The sequence below is a fragment of the Seriola aureovittata genome, chromosome 12 (genome assembly GCF_021018895.1).
Source record: "Seriola aureovittata isolate HTS-2021-v1 ecotype China chromosome 12, ASM2101889v1, whole genome shotgun sequence".
In the NCBI taxonomy this organism is placed as follows: domain Eukaryota; kingdom Metazoa; phylum Chordata; class Actinopteri; order Carangiformes; family Carangidae; genus Seriola; species Seriola aureovittata.
The window spans coordinates 18,155,005-18,170,283 of record NC_079375.1 but is presented as its reverse complement, the minus strand read 5'-3'; the positions used below and the strand labels follow the sequence as shown (position 1 = coordinate 18,170,283).

Genomic DNA, 15,279 nt, shown 5'->3' with positions numbered 1-15,279 from the left:
AAACAGGCACACATGCACACAATGGCATGCAAAAGGAATGCTCTAATGAAGATTTCAAATGCAAAAGGCCTCTGTAATCCACGGTTCATTTTTAGGTTTAATACTGACAATTACAATATTTACTATACTAAAATAGATACAATTGTGAATGACATCAGGTTCTTGTTCATGCTTGCAGATCCAGCATGCATGCATGTGCAATTCCTATTGCCATTACTGTCCTCATTGGACAGAGTTGGGTTTATTGTCTAGTCTCTGAAATGCCATCACATTCATATGAACTTTCACATTCTTTTAAAGTTATTCTTGTTCCTGTACAACAAAGCAGAGTAATCAGAAAAAACTGCTGTACAGCCATTTGGAAATCAGTTGCCACCACAGACAGTCAATTAGTGTTCGACAAAGCTTCTCCTTTTCATCTGACAAGCAGTTAACAGTGGAATGAAAGGTTACCAGGAGCATGTAGGTGTGTGATGCTGCATCACTATAAAGGTCAAATTATGATTATAGTAGGTTTCGTCTGTCTGGGGAGATATTGTCCTCACCCACAGAGGCACAAGAACGTAGTCAACTAAAGCTCACTGCAATATTATAATACAGGTGTCAAACATGTAGCTAATGGCAAGGATGTGGAGCACCTGCTGTGTGTCATAACAAATATTTGCCAGCAGCTCGTTCACTGTATTTCAGTACCATGGAGAGCTCCGTCACACTCATCTTCTTCCATCAGGGGTCGCACTTCAGCCAGGCTTTCTCTGCGGAACCATCGAGCAACAGCTCCTTAGATCCAGGGAGCGGAGAAAGTGTGACACACTTACCTAACACCAACAATGTGAAATGAAGGTAATGTAATTATCATCCCTACCTTGACTCGCTATGCATTTTGTAATATGATCGTCTGAATGAGCTACTTCAGTTTCATCTATGAGTCGTATGTTTGTCCATTTGCACGTGCTAGGCTAATTAATGTTAGCCGCTTGTTCAATGTCAAGGCTAAGTTTACTTAATATTGGTGGGATATGAATGCTCTCCTCTGACTTCAGTTGCACTGTAACAACTGTCGAAATAGCCTGAGACCAACCTATGAACTTCAAACTACAGTGGGGAAGACGACAGTGTGAGTGCGTAGCTGCACCTGTTACCAGTGAACCTGAATGAACATAACCTGGATTCAACAAACACTCCGGTCTCCCACAGGACGTTAGTCGTGATTTAAAGAGACACGAACACATGCAGCGCTGCATGTTTTTTTTGTCACACCAGGTCCAAACATACAAGCCGGAAGGTTCTTTTAAGTGCAGTTAGTTTATTGTCTGTTTTATCTGAATACATCAAATGCTTACAGTAGATGAGAAATGACCCTAATGCAGAAGCTCATTAGGAATCCTGAAACAATAATGCAATAGATACAGTACTCAGGACACCGTAATACAGGATGTGTTGGCTTGTTCCTCGCTTGTAAGGATCAGGGGAGGATGGTCTGTCTTATCTTTTGCAGGCTCAAGGTTGGCTTTGGAGCCCAATATGTGTGGTGCAAACCTTTCCACACTTGGGAGAAGGAAAGCCTGGTGGTGTCTGAAGGGCAGCCTGCTTCCTCCTTCTTTTCCTCTTCTCCTTAGCAGCTGCTTGTCTGTCTGCTTCAAACTGGTTTTTGAAGCGCTTTCTGGGGACCCCTCGATTGCACTGCACTGAAACATACAATCTGATGGTAACATGATGAAAACATGTCAGGGGTTTATTATTTGAACAATGTTATATCTAGTCCAGAGGACATAAAGCTAACCAACAATTTATTTGATTTATCTCAAAAGTTGGCTGGATGCCTGCCAGAGGGGCTGGTTGAATCAGCTATCTCTTTAACAAATGTGTACCATCAGCTGAACAGTGGCTGGTGTTAATTTCCCTCTAGGCTCCTTACAAACACACATGTAGACATTAAAACAAAGTGCCACCGCAGCTGGTTCCCTCCTCCAGTGTCTGACTCGGGTAAAATGTCGCCACATTTTTTCTTGCCAGTGTTAAGTACATTGGGTGTCTTGGTGATAAATGGGCAGAGAATGGAGACGCTATGGGTTTACCTCTCACGAGGGCCACCTATACTAATGCTGTACTCATACATTGTAAGGTGCTTTGGGATAAAAACTCACATTTAAAGACAAAGGCATTGTTAAGGTTAATGTAACTAAGGCAAACCTCTTCAAAATGCTACAACATGGCTCTAGGTAATTAAAAGTACAGAATGACTTAGTTACCTATGGAATATTCTAGAGGAAGACACACACTCTATTTGCTATCTTCCCTCAGTTCTGTCACCTTTGTGTCCCATTGTACGATTCCCACAATGTTAATAACTCTTTCTTCTGCTTTCCTCCAAGGTTCTTTGACCATGGTGTGAGAGGATAATCCAAAATGGCCAACCGCTGTGTTCCACTAGTTTTGTTAGCCTGCGGCTCCTTTAATCCCATCACTAACCAGCACATGAGGCTGTTTGAGCTGGCCAGAGACCACTTGCACAGCACAGGTCAGATCCGGACATCGCAAACACTGTGTGAATTTAGGATTAAGGATAAATAAATAGAGGATATATTTAAGAACAAACATTATCATTTTGAAAAGCTGGCTCTTTGTGTGTTTATTTTTTACTGTCTAGATATAGACGGGTGACAAATTAAAAGAAAAATCAACATAAAGTGTCTTATTAAGATATTGGGTGCCACCATGTGCTGCCAGAACATCTTCAATGCACCTTGGCATTGATTCCACAAGTCTGTGAACTCTACAGGAGGGATGAACACCGTTCTTTCAGAAGATATTCCCTCATTTAGTGTTTTGATGGTGACCCCTCATGCCCAATAGATGGGGGCACTGTCATACTGGAAGAGACCATTCCCCTCAGGAGCACAGCATAACGGAGACACGGGATCCCCTTACTTTAGGGGTCAAGCAAGCATCATGGTTATCAAAGGCGCACTGTTTCTGACCCTATTTACTGACGTCTTTTCCATAGATCTAAATGCAGGTGTCACTTTATTCTCTGTTCCTATGGAAACACCAGCTAGTTGTGCAGTCTTTGTGACTGAAGCTCCTGCCATCCATGCCCCAACAATGAACCCTCCTTCAAAGGCACCTCAGATCTTTTCCTCTTGTCATCTTGATAAAAAAATCTGAATGAACTGGGCCTTTCTCAGCATTTTTGTACATGATGCCACAAAGAATGACAGGCTGTTAACTGGTAAATTGTAGGGTGCAGTGCAGCTGTGTGAAAGCATCTGCATTCATTACATTTCTCCAGCCATTTTTCCTATCTTTTCCTTTAATTTGTCATCTGTCTGTAACCCTCAGGGTCAGAGCAGCTCCCGTAAAAGATGCACATATTTGTCTCAGGAATTTTTGCTAACCAGAGATAGACCAATAGATGTGGTTAATATTGGACTTAAAATGACTTCCTTCAGCTTGAAATGAATGCTAACATTGTTTTATATCTACCTGATGTGAAAGTAGGCAATTTACTAACATATTAGACAATAACAGAGCTTTGTTTTTAAGCTTGTTGTGGAAATGTTCTGCCCCCTAGTGGCCAAATTATTATTTAATTTAGCTTTAATGACTCCACATTCTTGTCTATTCCCTGTATTATAATTACAAAGAAGCATCACATAAAAAGAAAACTTTTATTTTATACTTACATTTACAAAAATACATACAATGACAACCATATGCAAACTTCCTGATGCTGCAGCAACCTCAAATCTCCTCCTTGTGGTTCTCTTGTTGTATGAATAAAAAGTTCAGTCACTCAAGGTTTGGTGTCCTCACATGTGCCGCCACACAGTCCAATGTAACACCCGTGTCAGCAGACACAGTCTCCTTACATAAACCCAGGACTATTTACATCCTGAAGCTGCTCTGAACAAGCATACTGACCTGGTCACATGGTCATAACGACTTCATTATATCTTAAGAATTATACTGGTCCTGATTCAGCTCTCTTACTCTAAGATGCTTTATGAGTCTATGCAGCATTGCAGTGAGCAGGAACATAAATAATGCTCTTACAGGTTCCCTTTGACCCCTTACCTATAAGACATCAGCTGACCTGTTTTAGGGTAACCATCAGAGATGACTAAGCTGCATACAGGAGCTGTTTTCATTCTCCTCCTGTTGAATGTTTGTGCCACATTTGCAAATACATCAATACCCTTTTTTTTTTAGACACTTAAATGAGAACAATTTGCTTTGGCATCTGTATTGCACTATCAAGATTTTAATTTTCAAACTTTGAGTCTAACTCATTGTTATAATATAAGCTATAAATAATGATAAAGTTTGATAATTAAAGTCATAATCGGGCAGCAAAGCACCAAAAATATTAACATCAGTATGTTTTAGAGATTAGTTCATCTGCTGATTTATATTCCATTTCTGTATCGGCTGTCGTGACCCAGAAAAACTATATTAATCTTCTGTCCCTTCAGGCCAGTACCAGGTGGTGGGTGGCATCGTGTCTCCAGTGAGCGACGGCTATGGAAAGCAAGGCCTGGTACTGGCTAAGCACCGCATTGCTATGGCAAAGCTGGCACTCAAGAGCTCCAACTGGGTCACGGTTGATGAATGGGAGAGCCAGCAGCCAGACTGGACGGAGACAGTGGTCACTATGAGGTATAAAATATGTTTATTGCTGCATTCAAGTTGAAATTGTTGCATTTAGAGAGGAAGGTTTTCCAGGGTCAAAGTAGGCCAGCCTTTGCCTTTTCTTCACTGTCACCTGTTGTTAAAGCACCTCACTCTTTATAACAGCCACTATTGCACAAGTAGCTTATAATAACTGCAGTCAGAAATTCAATTTCCATTCACTGCATAATTCAGAGCGCTTCAGTGGTTAATGTCACCACAAAAATGTCCTCTTTATAGAGTACAGACAAAATGCCATTTCTTTGCGTGAGCAGATACTGTGAGACTACATTTACTCAAACTATGGGGATACTAATATCAACCGGTTTCCTTTTTTTTTTTTTTTTATGAATTGAGCTATTTGCGCTGATTACTCCACGGTTTCAACAGTAGCTGAACCTTAAATTACTGTGTCAAAAACCATGCCATTGTTTTGTAGCATGTCATGACATGGGAGATCTTTACAATCTGACAGAGTCGAGCACATTCAGTTCAAGTTTATATCCACCAACACTATTACTCAGTAGCTCCTTTATATCTCCATTAGCTTTCACTGTGTCTTGTTACATCCTTCTTCATACTTGACAAGCTGTAAGATAAATATTTTGTCTTTTCTGCCATGTCCTAGTTTTACCACAGCACCAGCAGAGTTCACGTTGATGTACACTCCTTTGCTGCTCCTCTGTCAGCCGCTTTTGATGCCAACTTCAGCTGTTTATGTAACAGAGTGTTTGCCAGGCTCCCTGAGCCTAAATTGCAGTTTATAGTCTCTTGAGGGCTGCCAGACTAGACCGGACCTGCAGCAGGTCTGGATTTTTCATGAGGTGAAATCACAGGCACGGGCTGTTAAATTCATTGGCCAAGTGGGAACAGTGTAGTTGCAAAAAGCTGTCTGGGACATGAATATGGGTGAAGAGAGAGGCAGGCAGAGGTGCCGCATTCATAATGAGAAGAAGTGAATAAGGGATTTTTTGGGGTTGTTCCATTCTGTATTGCAGAGTTTTACTGTGCAGAAATATACTGTTTGGGAGCTGGGCCTTATCAAGGGTGTAGACCTGAGGGAATTCATCAGTATCTAATGATAAAAATGTACCTCACACTGTATTACCGCGCACACACACTGTAGGCACATTTAAACTCAGGAAGCTGCATTTGCTTATAGATAGACATTTACATTTGGGCTCATTTTAGAAGTGTTTCTCTCATTTCATTCACTCTCCCTCTTCCCTGCTCCCCATTTCTCACAAATCCCCTTGTTAGTGACCCTCCCCTCACTTGGTTGTCTCTAAGCTGTGTTTGTGCAACACGGGTGCAGATCAAGGCATGAAGTGGCCTGTTGTCCCGAGGCTATGACCAGGCCATGTCACACGTCATCTCACTCCCAAACACACACACACACACACACACACACACACACACATGCAAATGTACTAGAACAACTTTAAGCAGCTTTACTTGAAAACAGTGAAGTTTTTCATTCATCTTTTTAAAGGTTCCTCTGTGACTCTTTCTTATTGTCTTCAGCTTGATAATTCTTCATTGGCCTGGTTATATTGGAAAAAAACATGTTGCCTAAGCACATGCATAAATAGAAAATGAGAAATAAAAGAATACATATAAAAGTAATGATACACTGTACATGGAATGAAATACCATAGAAGGAGAGAAGAAGAAAAATTCTGTGTGTTACTGTATAAAATGAAAGAAATAAATTCTCAGTCTCTCTTTCTCTCTTACCTTTGGTTGTTGGGCAGGTATCATTATCAGCGTATTCTAAAGGAGTATGAGCAAAGGAGCACAGGAATGCACACCAACTCCAGCAGTAACGCCACTCCCCTCTCAAGTAAGAACCTCTTATTGTTGGGAACTTGGGATCAGTTCAGAAACCCTTTTAACACTTACTGTTTTCACACATTGTATATTTGATTTTAATCTTTAGCACCGACTGAGTCTCCCATCGGTTGGTCCACCACTTTGGCCCAGACATATTGTACAGACATCCATGTTCTACAGAATATGAATCATAGTGCCTTTGGTGATCCCCTTACTTTTAATCTAGTCGCACTAGCAGGTCAAAGTTTAACTTTGCCAACACTTTGGTTTAAGATCAAACACTTGTTCCCATCAGCCTCTGCAGTACTTTGTGTTTAGCACTAATTAGAAAATGCTAGCCGGCTAAACTTAGATGGTGAACATGGTAAATAGTGTACCTGCAATGCAGCAGCATGTTAACATTGTCATTGTGAGTATGTTAGCATGCTGACGTTAGCATTGCTAATGCAGCATCCACCCACTAACATGGCTGACATGAGCGCCTGTATAATAACAATATTCTGCCTATGTGCAAAACAGTGCTTGATAAAACATTTTTTCAGCATTTAACTTTATCACACATCTTCTAACAGTTAGAGTTAAGGATTTGCATCAATCCCACATAATGTGCCTGTGCTTAACACGGAGCCTAACGGTGCTCTGTGGTTCTGACCAACAGTGGTTAATACTTTTAATACTTTTTAAGACTGTGTGCGTGTGCGTGTGCGTGTGTGTATGACTGTGTAAGTGTGCGAGATGTATAACTGGAAGCTGTCCAGTCAGTTTTCAGGGTCATTTTCATGGATTATCTTTGATTTATCAAAATTATTTACAAGGATATCTGTTTGGGCCCTGCTGCTTTTTTACACATCCCTGCAAAAACATGACAAATTTCATGAAAAATAGAACTATGGGAAGGGATAGCCCTGAGATCTCATCAGAGAGAAAGCAAATAAAATATGTATTTTGTTTGCAAAGATTGACATTCTTGCAAAAAAATAAAAATAAAAAAAGCTTTCCTTGCTATTTTTTTGCAAAGTTTACTAAACGCAAGTTCACACAGTGAGTTCTTATGTAAAGTATCATTTGTGTTGTTATGATTAGCTTTAGCCTCCAGCACCATGAATATCAAAATTGTGTTTTTTGTAGACCTAGTAAGACAGTGTCAGTCCTGTTTTACATTTTACTTGCCTGGTCCAGGCTTGCCTACCAAAGACTCTTCATGTCAGTGCTCTTTGAGGGGACACTTCAGTCACGTATTATTGGATTCACATTTTTTAGCTTGATTATGGACCAGCCAGTTGGCAAACATTAACTGCATTATTTTGGTCTTTTCAAAATGAGCACCACTTGAGGATTATGTCACTCTTCATCATAACTGCTCAGAATAAAAACACAGAATGGGGACTGAAGTATCAATGATTGTAGTGAACAGTCCAATCAGAAAATCTTTTGATTCTGATAGAGAAGGAATCCCCCCGAAATGATGAGTGAGCACCCTTTGAGGCTAAAAACAAAGGATTCAGGGGTCTGAGTTCAGGCTTGCTCTTTGTTATTTTCATGAGGATTATTCATATCAACAGGTATGAAACTATTACAAAGTAGAATTAATCATGGATCATGGATCATGTTTTATATTCTGAATAAATCATATCATATCAGGCAGTAGCTCTGGCCCCTTACTGCATATCAACACTTGAAAATGACAAACCTCACATAACCTCTAAATGTAGCCTGTGTTTTTCTCTTCAGTATCATGTTGTGCCTCTCCCCTCAGGCCCCCCTCTCCAGCTGAAGCTCCTGTGTGGAGCGGATTTCCTTGACACATTCAAGATCCCTGGCTTGTGGCAGGACGAGCACGTGGAGGAGGTAGCCGGGCGCTTCGGCCTGGTCTGCGTCAGTCGAGGCAGACTGCAACCCGAGCGGGCCGTGCATGATTCGGACACGCTCTCCCGCCACCAACAGAACATTTTCCTGGTGAGGGAATGGGTGAGGAATGACACGAGCGCCACAGAGGTGCGGCGGGCTCTGAGACGGGGTCTGAGCGTGAAATACCTGATCCCAGACTCTGTGATAGAATACATTCACCAGCACAACCTTTACACAGAGGACAGCGAGAGGAGAAATAAGGGCACGGTGCTGAGGCCACTCACCAAGCAAGCACAACAGCCAGTGAACAGTCTGGATGACTGATGGACAGACTGCTGCAGCATTGAGCTGAACAGGGGATTCCTCGAAGAGTGAATTCACTCACAGATCAGTGCTTCTCGCTCTGTTTGCATGGTCTACAGAGCGGAAGAGGTTTGCACAGCCTACAAATGTCTGCAAAGAAACACGTTTGGCCTAAATGTGTTTTCCAAGCTTCACTTGTTTTCAGTGGGAAGCATCTACACAGTGCTGTGCTGTCTTTTGACTCATACGCATGAAGTCTTGCAAATACTGAGCCCCATCTTTGTTCCACAGTGAGATTTGTCTGCCAATAGTTTTCTATTCTTTGTAGTTTTTCACATCACACGTCATTGCAGTTGGCTTAACTGAATTAAAATCATCCATATATGAAGTATTTTTTCTGACTGGTATCTTTTTTCTCTTGTAGCTGTTTAAATATATAAAATCACAAGCCAGGCAGGGCTGGAGTCAGGGTTTTAGAAATAACGAGGTTATAAGTCAAAGTCCCCCTAACAACTCAACATAAATCCCACTTACAAAGTTTTAAAATTTACTAAATCGCATTACTAAGGTTTTGGTTCACTGACATCATTCAAATATATGGAGTAAAATTAAAATAAGAAGTAGAAAACTGGATCATATGAACAAACACATCTAATAAGAAAGAAGACAGTAAAAAACCATCATCATAAAAGAAGAGATGCTGAAAACAAAATCACATCATAAAGGGCAACAGTTATAAAATATAGTTCAAGATATTTAAGATTTTATGTTTTTTTAAAAAGAGAACTATTCAGATACATTTTCAGTCAATTCTGTTTTCCAACATGTAGGTCTAAATGTTGTTTGAAAGCGACATTCCCAGGACTACAATTCTGATTCTGTTGGAGAAATAATCCATTATTTACCTATGTATTCGTTTTTGTCGTCCTTTGTCTGCCTGTGTTTTTCTATGGTGTGTTATTTGTGGTGCGTTTTGTCCACTGTGCTACTAGGATGCCACCATGTGTAACTTTTTAATCGTAAAGTATGAACTTTATCCTGTTCTGAATTTCTTCTCATATGAAGATCATTGAGAGTGTCTGTGCTCTGCAGCAGCCTCCCAACAGCCATTCACTGTGGCTCTATTCAGTTTCCCCATTATCATCCACACACTGTGTGTCTGCAGGCCGGTATTTTTTTCCACCAAAGGATTTAAAGTAATCCTGACAGTTGCTCAGCTACAGGAGGTGTTTTCTCACTGAGGCCAATGGCTGAAAGCACCACTGTGCCACTGATACTGACTGGCATCCTTTGAAAGATGTGTATGTGTGTGTCTTTGTCTGTGTTCCAGCCAGTAAAGGATTGAGACAGTGGGTTGGCTGCAGCTGGCCCAAAAGAGAGATTATCAAATTAATTGAGTTATTTAGGCGAGACAAAAGATGTGGCAGACCTTTTGTGCTGCATTTAATTGTTGCAGTTGGATAATTTTAAGATGAGGTGATTCTGCTTTTGTACAGTGCATATTATCCACAGTGTGAGCTCCATTCAGCCAAATGACAGGTTGATCAATGATTTAATTGATCTGTGATGTGATGTGTGATTTTATTCCATTAGGCTGATTGAAAGTTCTATAATCCTGACCTAAACATGATTGAAACAGGCGTCATCTTATACAACAGAACCAGGCCAAATCTGCCACACGTGGAATTACACACAAGTGCGTCTGTGTGAATTAATACAGGAAGTGTATTCATTCTATTCTAATCCCACACAGGCAGAGTAAGCATTCCCCAACATAAAGCACACAAGTGTATTCTATATTATGTATGCATGCCGCATTTTGCCATCCATGCAGGGAGAGCGTGGTGAGGATTGTGGGGTTACATGGTGTCGATTGTGGGAGGGGAGTGGGAGGTGCCAGGGACAGGTAATCGGATTAAAGTGAATTTGGTTCAAATTGAGGCTTTTGACAGCAGGTTCTGCATTCCAACGCCAGTAGCCGTCCTCAGCGGACCTCCTCATTGACTGAAACTAAAGAAACCAGCAGAGACACAGCCAACATGCCTGTTGATCTCAACGGATATTGGAAAATGATTTCCAATGATAACTTCGAGGAGTACCTGAAGGCTCTCGGTGAGTTTGTTAAGAGCGTCATAGAAGTAAGCGAAAGACTGGCCTTTTAGTGCCATAGGAACAAGCCTCACATCATTCCTGGATTAGAATATAAATTGATCTAGATGTAAATGTCAGTCACAATATTCAATAACTATGTAAAAGATCCTAAAGAGACTTAATATTTCACCTCTGGTAGAGTGAGATTAGAGGCATTTTGTCTGATATCTCATATTATTGTAAAATAAAGTAAGTGCAAATTTGCTGTGATATCAAATTCTTTCCATTTTTTAATGGAATAGCTGTAACCATTAACAGGAATAGTAGGCTGGTTTTTTTTTTTTAATCTTAACACAAATGTTCTGCTTAACATAAACAACTTCTTCTAACTGAGGCAGCTTTTTAAAACTCTGCATATTATTCTGAAGTTCTGCAACTGCACTGAAATGCCCCTCTCCTGTTTCTCATTCATTTTCCACCTTGCTTGGGGACCTGTCGCAGATGTAAATGTTGCCATCAGGAAAATTGCAACCTTGTTGAAGCCTGACAAGGACATCTTCCACGACGGGGACCACATAATCATCAAAACCCTCAGCACCTTCAAAAACTACAACATGGACTTCTATGTAGGCAAAGAGTTCGAGGAGGATCTCTCCGGAGTGGACGACCGGAAATGCATGGTGAGTGTTTGGACCAGTGTCTTCAGAGGGGATTTGATACATTTTAATGAATGTATACGTGATGTTCTTAATTTATGGCAAACCTGTTGAGCCACTGGTTTGATATTAAAGTTAAATTAAATTGCTGCAGGTGTGGCGACCTGTGACATGAACCCATCTGCTGTGGGTGCAAAACCTGGAGGTGTATAAAGTGACTTTTCTTGGTGGCACCTCTCTAGACTATAATGAGCATATGGTGGCCATACAAAACTTTCCACCTGCCTGTAAAACTTTCCTGAACTTTTCAGACCCTTGCCAGTGAAATGATGTTAGATACCTGCAGGAAAAGAAGTGGAGGAGGCAGAGAAATAAGTCAAGGTTCACATTTATTTGGTCAGATTGGGTCAATGAATACTGAATAGGCTCAAAGATTATCTGTGGTCCCCCTTGAAAAATCTTTTTTGTATGCTGATAGGCTGATTATAGATAAGCTATAAGCTGTTTGGAGGGTGGCAAAGAGAGAAGGTCACATGTTTCTGTGTGGTGATTTTATCTGAGTAATTATTTTAAGAGGGATGGAGGAGGACTGAGCCTCTCACTCAGCATATCGTATATGTTTAAATCCATATGTTTATGAGAGGAAACATGCATCTACATCTGAATGAATCTACCACTGATGCATCGTGCATTTTAATCACACCTGTGTCTCCCCCTGACCTGTGACCCTAATACAGACCACTATCACTTGGGAAGGAGACAAGCTGGTGTGTGTGCAGAAGGGAGAGATTGAAGGAAGAGGCTGGACCCACTGGGTGGAAGGAGATGAGCTTCATTTGGTAAGAAACCATCAGTTCATCCCATGAATATTAATACATGCAGTTTGGACACTTCAATCTAAATCCAAAATGCCTCTCAGCACTGTATGTGCTGTGCATATATTTTTATGTGTGACTCTGGTATGAATTAGCCCACCAGCTCCAGCAGTAATAACATTATTCTGTATGAGGTGCATGCACACAGGAAATGTAGTTTATCAAAGTTACAAGTGTGTGGTTATAACTCATTTACTGCCAAATACATCATGTTTCCACATAAGAAACTATCTCTGAGGATGCTGTTTCAAGGGGAAATAATACAGATTCATACATTTTGAGTCTCAAATGTCAAAGAAAAAGATGCAAAATAATGCAAGATTAAAAAGGAAATGCAAAATGGTCCAGTACCTTTAACTAATTTTTCATCTCATTTGTTCATGACCTCAGACCTCCAGTAATCGAGCAGACATCAACATCAACCTCTAACGCGTTACTATCTTGACTTTGCAAAGGACTTAAGAAGTTTTTTTTTCAAATGACTCCTCTGTGAAATTCATAGTGTGGCCCCAGTGTGGCCTGTAATGAAAGCATTAGCATCTGAAAAGACTTTAAAGTAATGACTAGCACATTACCATTTTCATTAGTTCAGCATTATCAGATTTCCCTCTGTATGATTACTGCTATCAAAGCTAAGCAAAAATAATCAGGCAAATTATTTGGTTTAAGTGGTGCCAACAGATGTTTTCAATCAGCCGCCATGAAATTAGTTATTAGTGAAAAGTTCCCAAGAGCCCGAAGAGGGTTTGAATGTAGGTCAACAGTGGCCTCTGGTGGCAGAAAATATTTTGCAAGGTGGAAACATGTCATTACATTAGAAAACTAAAGAACTCTGAACGCTGAACTCAGGGTTTTTCATAGCTCATGAAAAGGTTAGGTTCTTAGGTGTATTTTGGAGATACATGGTTTACACAGGGCAGTGACAAAATGTGGAAATGGATGTTTTTGATGCATACTTTATTGATAATCATCCTCATTCAAGCCCTTAGTTATTGTTGCTATGTCAACTTTCAGTCAAAGACATCAGGTTGTCTCATGGAGGGAAAAGAGCTTTCAATTAATTAAAACATATTGGGACACCATTCTGTACCATACCTGGGCCGACTATTTATATGTCTGTAAGTCCTTTTTGTTTGCAGGGGGAGCTCATAAGCAGCAAGAAATCCCACTCTGAATCAGTAAATAACCCAGTGCTTCAAAAATATATACTGTACTGTGGTCATTCCCGTTTGCCAAAATAACTAATAAATTCTAAATTCTTTAAAATTAAATCAAAAACTTTACATTTTCTTTTGTTCTCTACAGGAGCTGAGAGCTGCAGGAGCTGTTAGCAAGCAGGTCTTCAAGAAGACCTAAACTGGCTCTTACTGTACGAGGCAGTGACCCCGGCTGACATTGGCTCACAGAGACACAGAAGACACATCCCCTGCCTCTGACATACCATCCAACTCCAAAACAAGCCATTTCTACATCTCTCCATATATCCATCTACCAATTTCATATCACTTTGTTTCAAATGCTTTTTTTTTTTTTTTGCTTTTTTTTTTTTTGGGCTAGAGATACATTTATATTTCATCAAAGCTGTTGCTTTACTCTGCCAAAGCCAATTTATACACAGTACAGTAAGGGCAGGTTAGTGTGTGTATCATGTAACATCACAAAATGCAGTCCGGCATATCTGTCTCAGGGTGGGTGCTCCTTTGATTAACATGTTTAGATGTGTTGGATGCATGCATACTGCTAGGTGTAGCTGATCTGATGGGTGAGCCAGACTGATAACACAACACACTGAAGTGACCAGTGGAAAAGTTATGGACGCAGTGAAGAGAACAGTTACATAACACCTTCAAAGGGTTAATCCCTTTTTAGTTCTCTGAATAATTGTTGTGACTGGAAAACAACGATATGAGTTTGGTTAAGGACCACAAGCTTCTTGGCAACTGATGCTCAGTCTTGACATTGGATTTCAGATATGATGTGTGTGTATATATATATACTTCCCAAATCCTTTGGGACTGTGCAATTGATAGTAAAAGGAATCATCAATCAATAAATTAAACAGTGCTCAACAATGTCATTTGTGTCTTTCTGAGTAGTTAAACCTTGTGTTAAATAAATAAATTGTTAAATTGTAAATTGTTTTGGTTGGCAGGTCCACCTCCTGTAATACAACCACACAAACCCCTGAAATGAACCGTTCTTATTTACTGAAATTTGGCTCCTTTTATCTGAAAATGCCTTTCAAGACATGCATGAGGAATCTGAGGGCCTCTACTTAGGAATTTCAAAAGTGAAGAAGTGAAGCCTGCGGAGCTTCAACCAGACAACTCGAGCCACGCTGTGCTCTGAATCAGTTAATCTGTCAGCTCATTTTGTTCATTGCCATATAAGCGGTCTAACTCACTTGCTCATTCATTGCTGCTGCTGCTGCTGCTGCTGCTGATGCTGGTGCTCACCCTGCTGTTTTGCCTCCTGCTGCTTCTTGTGCATTCACTACCCGCCACCACGCCAGCTTCTACCTGCGGCCTCTGTTTATTTATAGTTCCCCAGGGGGTTGTTATTGATCTCTCCCTGCTCTTCCTTTAGCTGGTTCAAAAAATTATGCTGTCAGGGAGGGGTCCAAACAGAGTCTGATGCCAGAGTAAAATCAACATTTACATTTTTTCTCAATAAAACATTTCTGCTGAATTTGTGGGTTGTCCTGCTGAAAGTGTGTTGCTCGATGCTCATTTTGATCGACAGACGAACAGCTCTGTGCAGGAGAAGATGCTCAGTCCACATACACTTTCGGTGACATCTTGTGTCCAGTAGTAGTTTGATTCGGCAACACCTGTGGTTACTGCTGGTGACGAAAAGACAATTTACAAGTTCCATTTGAAATTATTTATTTATCGACCACTAAAGGTTTGAAATGCTCAGAGCAGCTGCATTAGTTTCCTGTGAATCCGTTGTTGCATGTGTGTGCCATTTAGCTGGACTCCACCACTGATAATGCATACCAC

General features: G+C 40.6%; 2 protein-coding genes across 2 annotated transcripts; both read left to right on the top strand.

Moving 5' to 3' along the window:
- The first annotated feature begins 731 nt into the window (after window positions 1-731).
- On the top strand, window positions 732-9,046 carry nmnat3 (nicotinamide nucleotide adenylyltransferase 3). The gene is made up of 5 exons (XM_056391169.1): window positions 732-843; window positions 2,376-2,521; window positions 4,476-4,659; window positions 6,426-6,514; window positions 8,261-9,046. The coding sequence occupies exons 2-5, from the start codon at window positions 2,410-2,412 to the stop codon at window positions 8,674-8,676; spliced, it is 801 nt and encodes a 266-aa protein (XP_056247144.1). The 5' UTR covers window positions 732-843; window positions 2,376-2,409; the 3' UTR covers window positions 8,677-9,046.
- Window positions 9,047-10,610: 1,564 nt separating this feature from the next.
- Window positions 10,611-14,662, top strand: rbp1.1 (retinol binding protein 1, cellular, tandem duplicate 1). Its single transcript, XM_056391171.1, has 4 exons — window positions 10,611-10,767; window positions 11,248-11,426; window positions 12,140-12,241; window positions 13,583-14,662. The coding sequence occupies exons 1-4, from the start codon at window positions 10,695-10,697 to the stop codon at window positions 13,631-13,633; spliced, it is 405 nt and encodes a 134-aa protein (XP_056247146.1). The 5' UTR covers window positions 10,611-10,694; the 3' UTR covers window positions 13,634-14,662.
- The last annotated feature ends 617 nt before the right edge of the window (window positions 14,663-15,279 follow it).

Bases quoted from the DNA above. Each gene is read 5' to 3' on its own strand.
- nmnat3 (XM_056391169.1), top strand. From the start codon at position 2,410: ATGGCCAACCGCTGTGTTCCACTAGTTTTGTTAGCCTGCGGCTCCTTT. The intron at 2,522-4,475 runs GTCAGATCCGGA...CTGTCCCTTCAG, and splicing joins AGACCACTTGCACAGCACAG to GCCAGTACCAGGTGGTGGGT. The intron at 4,660-6,425 runs GTATAAAATATG...GTTGTTGGGCAG, and splicing joins GAGACAGTGGTCACTATGAG to GTATCATTATCAGCGTATTC.
- rbp1.1 (XM_056391171.1), top strand. From the start codon at position 10,695: ATGCCTGTTGATCTCAACGGATATTGGAAAATGATTTCCAATGATAAC. The intron at 11,427-12,139 runs GTGAGTGTTTGG...ACCCTAATACAG, and splicing joins TGGACGACCGGAAATGCATG to ACCACTATCACTTGGGAAGG. The intron at 12,242-13,582 runs GTAAGAAACCAT...TGTTCTCTACAG, and splicing joins AAGGAGATGAGCTTCATTTG to GAGCTGAGAGCTGCAGGAGC.